Source organism: Sebastes fasciatus, chromosome 2, assembly GCF_043250625.1.
Source record: "Sebastes fasciatus isolate fSebFas1 chromosome 2, fSebFas1.pri, whole genome shotgun sequence".
In the NCBI taxonomy this organism is placed as follows: domain Eukaryota; kingdom Metazoa; phylum Chordata; class Actinopteri; order Perciformes; family Sebastidae; genus Sebastes; species Sebastes fasciatus.
The window spans coordinates 9,454,302-9,466,730 of NC_133796.1; the positions used below are offsets into that span (position 1 = coordinate 9,454,302).

The 12,429-nt window shown below is 41.8% G+C and overlaps 1 protein-coding gene across 1 annotated transcript in view; it reads left to right on the top strand.

Moving 5' to 3' along the window:
• LOC141783438 (ATP-binding cassette sub-family C member 12-like) overlaps positions 1 to 11,683 on the top strand; it is a 247,760-nt gene extending 236,077 nt beyond the window's left edge. Inside the window, exons 18-30 of the mRNA XM_074660761.1 lie at positions 164 to 256; positions 378 to 481; positions 2,394 to 2,576; positions 2,718 to 2,944; positions 5,113 to 5,250; positions 6,972 to 7,161; positions 7,255 to 7,344; positions 7,508 to 7,697; positions 9,052 to 9,211; positions 9,334 to 9,412; positions 9,950 to 10,063; positions 10,393 to 10,557; positions 10,635 to 11,683. Coding sequence (XP_074516862.1) covers positions 164 to 256; positions 378 to 481; positions 2,394 to 2,576; positions 2,718 to 2,944; positions 5,113 to 5,250; positions 6,972 to 7,161; positions 7,255 to 7,344; positions 7,508 to 7,697; positions 9,052 to 9,211; positions 9,334 to 9,412; positions 9,950 to 10,063; positions 10,393 to 10,557; positions 10,635 to 10,727 — 1,826 coding nt within the window. The 3' untranslated portion in view covers positions 10,728 to 11,683. The remainder of the gene's footprint in view (positions 1 to 163; positions 257 to 377; positions 482 to 2,393; positions 2,577 to 2,717; positions 2,945 to 5,112; positions 5,251 to 6,971; positions 7,162 to 7,254; positions 7,345 to 7,507; positions 7,698 to 9,051; positions 9,212 to 9,333; positions 9,413 to 9,949; positions 10,064 to 10,392; positions 10,558 to 10,634) is intronic.
• The last annotated feature ends 746 nt before the right edge of the window (positions 11,684 to 12,429 follow it).

Consider the following 12,429-nt stretch of genomic DNA (forward strand, 5'->3'; position numbering starts at 1 on the left):
TTACACAACTATTTCTGTCACCTTTGTGTTAACGGCAAACGAGTACTACTCTATGAATGCCTTCCAGGAGAGAATATGTGCACCGTTATTCCTGTATTTCAACAATTTTCACATTTTGCCCCTTTCTACGATGGTTTTCACTCTGCCTTTTCTTCCTCTTAAGCTGTTGTCGGGGATCAGCTGGTCAGTCAGGAGTCCATCACAGAACATCCCGTCTCCTGGAGAATCTACCAGCAATACTGCAAGGCAGCTGGAGGTCTGATACAGCACACACACACACAAACACACACATGCATTGGCATGATTCTATGCAATAATGCACAATTCACAAATGGACAACCCGGTTGATGATGTTTGATGTAACTGTGTTGCTGCAGGATACATTGTCACCTTCCTCACTCTCCTGAACATCGTCCTGATGATTGGATCCACAGCCTTCAGCGGCTGGTGGCTCAGCTTCTGGATTCAGAACGGGGATGGGGTGAGAACGAAATCTCTCCCACAAACACATGCACATATGACACACACACACACACACACACACACACACATGCAGCCCTGGGTGAAATGTGAATGTGTTCTCAGTGATTGTGTGACTTCCAACAGCTGGAAACAAAAATGATTATTTTATGCTCCAACAGGTTTTTTGACAGTGAGGGTATTGAATAGTTCTCTTCACACAGTCTTTTCCCAAAACTGACAATCCAACAGTCACACACTTTTTCCACATAGTTGGTCAGGTGTGCACAGACGTTGGTAGAGCTGCACAACTCTCTTTTTCCTCACATAACTTTGTCTGTGTTGTCAGCGATGAAGGTGGTGTGCTTTTAGAGAACAGACAGAACTAAACTGTCTGTGGCTAAAATCACGAATATGTGTTGTACGACAACAAGGACAGATACAAACTCTTTCTATACGGTACCTACACTCTATGTTTAATTAATTACCAGCTCAAACAGCTCAACTCAACTTTATTTATATATCCTTGTGTGGGGGATTAACGTCCCTATCAAGAAATAATCCCTATCAAAACTGTTGATGCTAACTAAAGAACTAAGAAATAATGGTGGATTTGGTGGTTAGTGAGATCAAGAGAATATACAATATTAAGTGGACTGTTTGTAACTTTTTAAGCGTATAAATGTAGCGGGTCGGCACACATGCGCGTTCGCGTGTGGCCGGAGCCTCGTCTCCGCTGCCTACTCTCCTTCACTCAGACAGCGCGCGCGTCCTCGCTGTCTCGCTCCACCTCTAGATGTGAACGCGCGCTCACTACACACTGCAGAAGAGTTAGTTTAGCTCTGAGAATATCTAGTGAATGTAGAGTGGACGTTTGTGCAGAAATAAATGCTGCAGCTCCTCCAGACCAACAGAGGTTTTCCGTGTCTTGCGAAGTGACGGGGCTCCTCAACGAGTTACGTTATCGTCTCGTTACCGACCGGGTGCCGGTGTCTTCGGCTGCCGGCTGCGGTCGGGAGGCGATAACGTAACTTATTGAGGAGCCCCGCTGCTGAAGCCTGCGCTGAGCAGGAAAAGCCAACACTAGGATCAGCATTGATTCATGGAGAGACCTTCGTCTGGTCAGCTAACATTACTGCCAAGCAGCTGAAATATTGAGTGATATTGTGGTTTTAGCTGACGTGTGTCGCCTCACTGTTTTGAGCGATGCTCGTTCATGTCTATGTAGAGCGAGCAAGCGCGAGCTCGACGCTGACTTTTGTTGATTTCAAGGCCACAGGTGTCGCTGTTGAGCAGCATTTCTGAATCTTACAAATAGTCCCTTTAAGTGGACTCCGGCTGTTATGTGGAGCAAAAGCATACACCATAAATATGATTCATGCAGAGGGAGATAGGAAGTAAGACTTGCCCATCTCTATCCCATGAACTTTGGCTACTAATGTCCACTGCCAAATAACACAGCTGGCAGGCCACACGATACTGTTATCTGACCTTAACAGTGTGAGATGGCGAGGCTTATTCATAGCGAATACCTGAAGAGAACCTCTTGCCATTGTTCCCTTTTGCACTAAACTTGCATGGATCCAAATCAGACATTTTACTTTTCTCAGTCTTTTTGATTGTGTTTAGTTTACCCAGTGCTCACTCCCACAGTAACCACACATAAATGTCATCACATCTCTGTTTAAACTTTAGATATAAATGTCAGTCATTACGATGAGTAAAAAAAACTGATTTGTCTCTCTCTACACAGTCATTATACATTGGGTAATACTGTGATCCAGTGTATTGACTGATCACACATGAGCAAATCTGATAAATATGTGTTATTTCCACATATCTGCACAATATTGTGGCAATATATTGACAAATGTTTTTGATAAATTATTCCTCTGGCCCTGGTCTTCACTTACTTCTCTGTTTTTTTCCCCCAGTCTTCCAATAACACAACTACAAACAACGGCGACATCTCACAAAACCCAGACCTGCGCTTCTACCAAATGATTTATGGCGGGATGTTGCTTGTCATGGTGTTACTTGCCATCATCAAATGCTTCTCCTACACTTGGGTCACCTTGAATGCCTCCTGCAAACTCCACGACACCATGTTCAAGAAGGTACTGTTGAACGACTGCTGACCCCCAGCCTATATCTATGTAACCATGGTTACTCTTTCATGGTTTGACTTCTTTCAGACCTGGTAGAAGCTCTACCAATGAGCCGCTGATGACGAAGATTTTTTTGTTTTCCCTTCTCAGATTTTCTACAGTCCCATGAGTTTCTTTGACACAACGCCAACAGGCCGCATTCTCAACCGGTTTTTCAAAGATCAAGAGGAGGTGGACATTGTGCTTCCCCTCCACATGAGCACTTTCTTGGATTTCAGTCTGCTGGTCGCCTTCATCATTATCACCATCTCGGGTGTCTTCCCCCTCATGCTGGTAGCTGTGGCTGTTATTGGAGCTTTGTTCACCCTCATTATGTTGTGAGTTGATATCAGTTAAGATTTAGATTTCCATTGACATTGTCGCTCATCTTAAAAGCAGGTGCGTGAATGAACAGTAAAGAGTTGTTACAGGTACTAATGCAGAGCCCGTTCAAAACATGCCTGTTTAGAACGGGTCGACTGCTTGGTCTGTGGTTTTGCGTCTTGCAGCCTTCTCGAGAACTGCTCATACTATCTTTACACTGCACTTTCTTGGGTCCTGAGTAATACATCTGCCGTGACATAGTTTTCCTCTAGCAGTTCTAGAGTCTGTGAGTCATTTGCGTGCAAATGATCACAGCAACATTGTATGGCCTCAATTGGAGGCAAAGCCCCATGCAATGTGTATGGATAAGCTCCAGATGTTACATACCTCAATAGTGCGAGTTGAGGTGGTGATGTTCCCTGGAGCTAACAGGCATATCCGGAGAATCACCAGGATGGAAAGCGCAAATGTTATGCTGTTGCCTGTCCTCCAGGTGTGGCCATAAAACCAAAGCACTTTTTTTTTAAAGTTATTTTTTTGGGGGAATTTTCCATTTTTTTTTATGACAGGACAGTGGATAGAGTCGTGAAAGGGGGGAGAGAGAGAGTGGATGCGGAAAGGGCCACAGGCCGGATTCGAACCCGGGCCGCCGCGGTCAGGACCAAGCCTTAATACATGGACGCCCGCTCTACCAACTGAGCTAACCCAGGCGCCCACCAAAGCACTTTTGACCCTCTGGCTACTACATAATACAAATGACAAACCGAACATCGTGTTACCTAGTTGGCCAATTACTGTTGTTCTCATACTAACTGATTACACTATATTTGTGATCTGGCAAAAAAACATCACACTCTTGCCAGGACTTGCACCTGGAATCATCCACCCAATGAATGGATGTGTTACTATTACACCACAAGAGTGTGTATCTAACTACATTGATATCTATTTACATATTATGTTAAAAGGCGCCATGTAACAGGGTGTCTATAGGTAGCATTAAGTAAAATGTAAAAAAGACTTTCTAAGATATTTTAAATCCACAGATTAACAAAATGTTTGGACAAATTTGCAATAAAATATAAGCACTAAATGTGAAAAAATAGGCATATTAGAACTTCAGGAGGATTAATTGATTCCAGGGTTTTTCTGTCAATGATTTAGTCCCGTTTATGCGGACTGTAAATCATAACCAGCAGCAACAGAACTTCAGGAGAATTAGTTGAATACAGGTTTCTTATGTCAATGATTTAGTCCCATTTATGTCGACTGTAAATCATAACCAGCATCAACTGAACTTCGGGACGATCATTGAAGTCCAAGTTTATTCTGTCAATGTGTCAGTCCTGTTTATGCCGACTGGAAATCCTTTAGATTTACCTTTATCTCATCAGCACCTCCCCATAAACAACATTGCTGAGGAAGCGGCGCTTCTTCTTTGTCTCTTCATCTTGGGCAAAAATGCGAAGCTTGCTTGATTTGCCAACCCAACACGGTGTAGCGACTGCCCCTGTGATTTATTTACGGTCATGGCAAAGCATGAGTGTGTGTCCAGTGTTGACACCAACCACAGATATTGCCACCAAGAGATGAGGCAGTTCTGATCGATGATATACTGTGACCCACTGCACTGTCCATTGTGCTGGTCGAAATTTCAAAGTAGCATTGGTCACCATTCTTACTTTTAGAGTGATGCGATGGGGAGGCATGCCACATGGGTAGAGGGTATGAAGAAACTCAGGCGGGTACACATGGTGACCATCAGAGTCTGCAGAGTCCTGAAGCCCTGTCGAGTGTAAAGTCGATCGGATGAACGGTTCTCGAGATATGCGAAGAACACACATACCCACATACCCATGGGGCAACTGTGGCTCAGAGGGTAGAGCAGGTCGGAAGGATGATGGTTCGATCCCCGGTTGTCCGGCTGTCCTTGAGCAAGACACTTAATCCCAAATTGAGTATTTAGATTAGATCCTGATGGTCAAAGTTGGCACCTTGCATGGTAGCCTCTGCAATCAGTGTATGAATGGATGTGTGAATGGGTGAATGCTGACATGTAGTGTAAAGTTCTTTGAGTGGTTGGAAGACTAGAAAAGTGCTATATAAATTTACCATTTACCCACAGACAGAGATTCCTGGCTTTATAGTTACATACTGAATATCAGCTGTGATTCTTCTGCAGTATCTTCCAGAGGAGTGTCCGTCAGATGAAGAGGATGGAGAACATCAGTCGCTCTCCCTGCATCTCTCTCACCACCTCTACCCTGCAGGGCCTCAGCACCATCCATGCCTACAACATAAGAGACAGGCACATACAACTGTAAGATACCAGAGTTCCTCAACATGAAATACTTTTGCTTTTTGTTTTGCTGACCTTTCAGTCTCAGTTTTAATTCTTCTCTGCTTTACATTCACGAGTGCAGTGCCCATTCCGTCTGTGGCCATTCGGAGCGTGATGATCCAAATGCGTACAGTATCTTGCTTCTTAGTAATGCAATCTCTATTTTCTTTTCTTTTTGTAGAATTAGGTAGAAGTGGTAGTAGTTAATCACGCCAAAGCTAAAGAAACACAAGAGAGATAATGGTGGTGGGTCAGAAGAACTGCAGAAGCGTCCTCCTGTAACTTGTATTTTACATGCATGTTTTCTGACAGCCTCTCGTCCCTCATCTACCCATGCATGGGTGAATAGGGAGATACAGCACGATGGGGCTGTTGCACATGCGGCGCCTGCAGAGGTGGTTTGCCAGCCTTTGCTTGGATGCCAAGAAGCACAGCAACGCTTCGATAGCATTCCTCCCTCGGTAGAGGACGATCTTCACTACTGGGGTCCACACAACACCTGTTGAAGGGAACACCGCTGGGAAGAGTGGCCTCCTACGTCACAGTGTTCACTAATGTGTCCCAAACAGGGTGGGGAGGGACTGGCCTAGGAAGAGCGGTTGGTGGAGTGTTGCCTCCGGCGGAGGGCCGACACATCAACCTACTCGAACTGCAGGCAGTGTTCCTGGTCCTCCAACACTTCGAGCCCCTGGTATGGGGGAAGAATGTGTTGGTGAGAACTGACAACAGCACCATAGTGGCTTACATCAACAGACAGGCTGGAGTTCGGTCAGCTGCTCTGTTGGGGACAGCGGAGAACCTGTGGTTGTGGGCCTCAGTGCACATGTTGGCTCTGAAAGCTCAATTTCAGGACCGGAGAACAAGGGGGGGCCAACCTCATGTGAAGAAGTGAACTTCTGTCCGAGTGGAGGCTTCACCCGGAGATGGTGAAGCCGATTTGGTCCTGGTTTAGGAGAGCGGAAGTGGATGTATTTGCCAGAAGATGCAACACCCACTGTACGCTATATGGTTCTCCCTGGCACGACCTGCCCCTGGGGGTGGATGCGTTTGCACACATGTCATGACCGAGAAAGCTGCTTTACGCCTTTCCACCGCTCCATCTCATCCCTCCCCTACTGGAGAGAGTGAGATTGGAGCAGTTGTCAGTCATTCTGAGAGGGACAGGGATAAAATGCTGTCCACGTTCACGGCACCGTATTGCTTTGCTCCGGTGCCAGTGCTCCTATCTGTTTCTCGATGCTGGGGGCACGATCCTCTACTGTATGTAATACACCTAGTATGGATAAGTACCTCATGAAACCCCATTTCAAATCACCCAAACTATCCCTTTAAGGACAATGACGGAGCATTGAAGGAGCCACCATGGAAATAGATTGAGCCTCGAGCCCTAGACCTTGGGCAACACCATCTACATTGCATGGTGCAAGGCGAGGACCTGTTTGCGAGCGAGGCCAATTTCCATTAGTCCTGTTGCAAGTCATTCAACCTGAAGTATGCCAATCATCTGCGAGATACATCCCAAGCTACAGTCCAAGCTACCAACCGTGTCACTGATACAGAGCCGAATCGTAAGGCTGCTGCACGTCGGAAGGCATTCACTGCTGTGCTTGATCTTATTCCAGAGCAAGAGATGTTTCAGTCAAAGTGTCCTGCTGGTCTGCATTGTAAGCTCTGTTTTACTGTCCTTTATCATGTTGTAGGTTCAAGGAACTGAATGACATCAACTCCATCCACTATTTACTGTTTCACTCTGGGGCACGTTGGGTCTCCTTCTGGACGGACTTCATGGCTACGGTCATGACCTTGTTGGTGTCTCTGTTCGTAGTGCTCAGCGGTAATGATATCATTAGTCCAGCTTTGAAAGGCTTGGCCTTGTCCTACACCATGCAGGTAAATTTATGAACCTTTGGTTTATTGTTGTAAAGACACACTGCAAGCAACTGCAACATGTGTGTTTACAGACTCTGTTTATGTGTTGTCCAGCTGACAGGCATGTTTCAGTACGTAGTGATACAGTCGACGGAGGTGGAGGCAAGATTCAACTCGGTGGAGCGGCTGCAGGAATATATCACGGTCAGACTCTTCATCCACATGTCCTGGTCTTCTTGAAACTGTACATTAAACTATTCAAGAAAAGCACTTGCTAAAGCTATTTGTGCTTCTGGTATGCAGTTAATTATCATCTGACACACCTCCTTTCTCCTCCCTAAAAGTAGTTGTCATTTATTGTGTACAGACTTGTACGTCTGAGGCCCCAAGGCACATCAAGGAGGCTCAACTCCCAGAGGACTGGCCAAAGAGTGGAACCATCACCTTCAAGGGCTATAAGATGAGGTACAGAGAGAATACACCCATTGTTCTGAACGGACTCGATTTCTTCATCCGAGCTGGAGAGAAGCTGGGCATTGTGGGAAGGACAGGCTCTGGTAAGACCCTGACTCCAAAGCTTTTTACGGTAACACTTTATAATAACCATAATTTATAAATGGTAAATTGATTAGTTAATAGTTATCTTGCTCTTAACAAACCATTAAATTATAAATGATAATGTTTACTAATTATTAGTAATGCTATAATTCATGTTATTCTAACAGTTTGTTGTTGCACACATTATTACACTTTATATACTAAATTTAGTACTTGTTAATGATTACGAAATTATTTGTAAACCTTTAAAAAATTGTTTGTAAAACATCTATAAACATTACATAGAGAGATCGCCCAGATATTTGTAATGCTTTGTTAATTGTTAATAATTAGTTTGTAAACCATCTATAAACACTATTTGGATGGCTTTTATAAAGTTGCAACTGATGATTATAATACATTGTTAAATGGTTAAGAAATATTTTGCAAAATATCTATGAACATTATTTAGATTGATAGTTAATACTTTGTCAATGGTTAATAACTTTTTCTGGTTTCTGGTCCAGCTATCTATGTCATGTTTATAGATGTTTTACAATGATTTCTTAAAAGTTTACAAATCATTTGGTAATCATTAATGAATACTTAATATAGTGTATAAAATGTTATAATGTGTACGACAATAAACAGTTAATAATTACTTTATTAATGTAATCAGAATGTAATTGTTATCGTCTCTTATCAGCTATGATACAATATAGAATTTATAAACTACTTATTTCATATTACACAAAACTAATTATAAAATGACAGAAATTATAGCATTACTTATAATTAGTAAACATTGTTATCATTTCATTGTTTGTTAACAGTAAAATAACTATTAAATAAGTTTAATTAACCGTCTATTTACCATATACCATTTGGTTATTATAGTTATAATTAAGTGTTTTTACTCATAACTTTGTTTTTCATACAGTTGGTTTTTGGTGTAAATGGGCAATGCAATTGCAAAACAATGAAAATGTCAAGATGATTTAGACATATTAAAATGATCGATTGATTGAAGAAACTATAACTAATTATCATAAGAGTTGAATCTTGAACAGTACTGAATACACACACAATTGCATGTATGTGAATATGTCATTATATAGTAAACATAAATGCAGTAAAGTAAATCACTAAACCTATAGTCCATATTGATCATAATGTACCTTATACAATGCAAATGTTGATAGCGCTGTGTTGCAGCAGCATTTTTGGATTTAAATGTGTAAATGAAAGAATTTACTGGGATAAGAGTGTTATTTTGTTAAACCATGACTGCAGGGAGCAGAGGGGAAACACTACAGTACCTCTGTAAACCATTAGGGTTACTATTCTTAGGTACTCTCTGCTCTATGTCTGTAGGGAAGTCCTCTCTCGGCGTGGCTTTGTTCAGGCTGGTGGAGCCAGAAGCAGGAACCATCCTGATAGATGGTGTGAACATTATGGACATTGGTCTGCAGGATCTGCGCAGCAAATTGTCTATCATCCCCCAGGATCCTGTGCTATTTATTGGCACAGTCAGGTAACCAAAGCTAACCCCTAACTCCACAGAACTTAATGTTTACACACAGGCACCCTCTGTTCTCACTGTGTTGGGTTAGTCATTGGCTCGCCAACTGTGATAATGAATGTGTTTGCCTACAGGTACAACCTGGACCCCTTCGATAACTACAACGATGAGGAGATCTGGGCGGCGCTGGAGAAGACCTACATGAAGGACTCAGTATGTTTGCATAACATTAACAGTTTCATTACAGTGTGTGGTCATTTATCCAGACCAAATCAGTCAACTCATCCAGCGACAGCCTTTTTTCTGGGTCTACTCATACATACTACTTCATACCTGACTGCAATCACTTAAACACAATGCTTAGAGACACAATGACATGTAATGTTTGTGATGCATATGTTGAATTATAATGTTATCTGACCAGATAGTAGCTGTCTTAGTGGTGTAGTGGTGTTATTGAACCCTTTTTTTCCAAATATTATTAACTTGTATATATTATATATTAACTGCAGCAGTGGTGGAGGTACTATTAAGATTGTTTACTTAAGTAAAAGTAGCAATACCACACTCGAGAAATACTCCATCACCAGTAAAAGTCCTGCATGTAAGATCTTACTTGAGAAAAAGTACAGAAATATTATCAGCTTTATGTACTTTGTGTATCAAAGATACAAGAAAGCGAATAAGTGTATTTCCCAAAATGTCAAACTATCCCTTTAATAATCAATGAGTATTGTTTTGTTTCCTCAGATCTCCAAACTGGAGGGGGAACTACAGGCGCCGGTGATGGAGAATGGAGAGAACTTCTCTGTAGGAGAAAGACAACTGATATGTATGGCTAGAGCACTACTCCGCAACTCCAAGGTTTGATTTATTTTTATTAACAAACTTTAAAATTGTACTTCTGCTGAACAGCCACTGGATTACTACTGCTACATATCTATGTAACTGCATGATATTTATATTATTGACATTTGCATCAATTAACCCACCACGACCGGTATCTTTGGCCACTCTTTTACTCATTTATCATATCATCACTATTCTCAATGGTCTTGTTCTCTTCTATATGTCAGTCTGTACAGTTGCACCTCATTTTGTTCCAAACCCTCTCTACCCTATGCCGCCCCAAATCCCCTGCTCTTCAGCTAATCTCTTCGTCTAGACTAACTGACCCTCCTGTTGTCCACCAGATCATTCTTTTGGATGAGGCAACAGCATCCATCGATGCAGAGACAGACGCCTTGATCCAGAACACAATTCACGAAGCCTTCCAGGACTGCACCATGCTCACCATCGCCCATCGTATCAACACTGTGATGAACGCAGATCGTATTCTGGTCATGGAGAACGGAGAGGTAACAAACACAAACACACAAAGATAAAGTTTGTGTGATCCTGAACCTAGACTTACAGTAAGTGTTCTGTCCAACAGGTGGCAGAGTTGGATCATCCAGATGTGCTGAAGCAAAGACCAGACTCTCTGTTCGCCTCACTCCTCGCTGCTGCGAACACTGTGAATACCTGAACCACAGAGGCCCTGCGGCACCACTACACACTAATAACTGTAACATAATAATAAATATTCATTTATACAACCATATCTTAATCAGTCCTCTCATAATGTAATCTAGACCGGTGTGCTTGTATCAGCTGTAACTGAGCAGCAGAGATGGAGTTTCACATTCATGCAGAAAAGGGAAACATTTTTGTGTAAATAGTGATGTATTTATCTCCTCTGTGTGCTGAAACAAATACATGAACAATGTTATTTCGTAGGATTTTTATAGGAGTGGATATGAATGTATATTTAAAAGATTATTTATAGATTTTCAATGACTTTGTTTGCTTCCACTTTGCAAAACGTCTGTGTGTGTGAAGATTCGATCTGCTGGGTGGTTGTGTCTCGAAGGTAACCCCCAAGTTGCAAAACTGTTGCGAGATGGTTAAGGTCGGGTATTGACCTTTAATTGTTAAGGTTAGAATAGGCTGTCGGGTAGCGAGTCTCGCGAGAGTTTTTCACACATTTTCGCAACTTGGGGGTTAACTTTCTAGACAGAACTCCTGCTGTCGCATGAGCGCGAGTACACATGAGGCTATGAAGGCGGTCGAGTCGGCGTGATGAAGTTTAGAAGTCTCATTTAGTCACTTTTGAGAAACCGCCTTTTTTAAAACACAGAAAGGCTTCATAATTCACGAGTGGGGTAATTGATGTATTTTATTTCGTAGAACAAAACGTTAAAATCTTTTAAGCTTGTGTTAATCACAGACCTTATTTTAGGCATCTAACTAAAAACCCATTGGCTTCCAGACAAGGGAACCGGAAGTGCTAAAATAAGAACTAATTTCTGGTTTTAGGACTCATTCCTGTAGCAGTTCATTTAGTCCATTTATTAATAGATTAATAAATCAATTTGTAAACAAATGTATTAATGTCTGTTTTGATTGTACAATTAGTTATTAATCAATTAAATTGTTTATTACTATTTACGTGACTTTTGTGGTCCTTGTTGGATTTATTATGTACAAAAGTGCTTACAATAACCTGGCTGTTGGATTTGTTATGAATAGAGTGATTGTGAGGAAAGGGAGGAGGCAGGTGCTGTTCTTCTTTTGCAAGGTCAAAGAGAGGAAGGAGCCAGAAGGAGATAACAAAGAAGAAGACATGCAGCAGAAACATCACGTGCCATAAGCTCATGAATATTAATATTGTGTAAACCATGAATAGGCTGGATCAGGGATAGCTCGGGGTTCAGACTTCGCGAACTGACCCATGCACTGTATGTTGTCAGGGACACGTTGATTGGATCCAGATATCTGTAAACTCTTTTATTTTACTTATGCAACATTGATTGTTCGGAATAAATTGAATCATTATGCTTTAACTCATCTGTTTGGAAATTCTCTTTGTCACACAAGATTAACCAACACGTAACTGGGCCTTGACCTCTTGGAGGTAGAAGGCCAGTTCCTTCATCCTTCATAGCAGTCTGCCTCCGGATAGCTAAATAACTCATCAAATCCATTAGCTATTTAGTAAAAGCAGCAGGGAAATGCTAATGCAAATGGGAAAATAAATTGCCCTTTTAAATGCCTGATTAAAACCTGTATTCTTAATTCAATTTGTGAATCCAATTATTTATTTCTCTTTTTTTTTAACTGTATTTTCAAATATCATTTTAAATTCCATTATTTATTTATTAATTCATTCATGTATTTTTAATTGATGT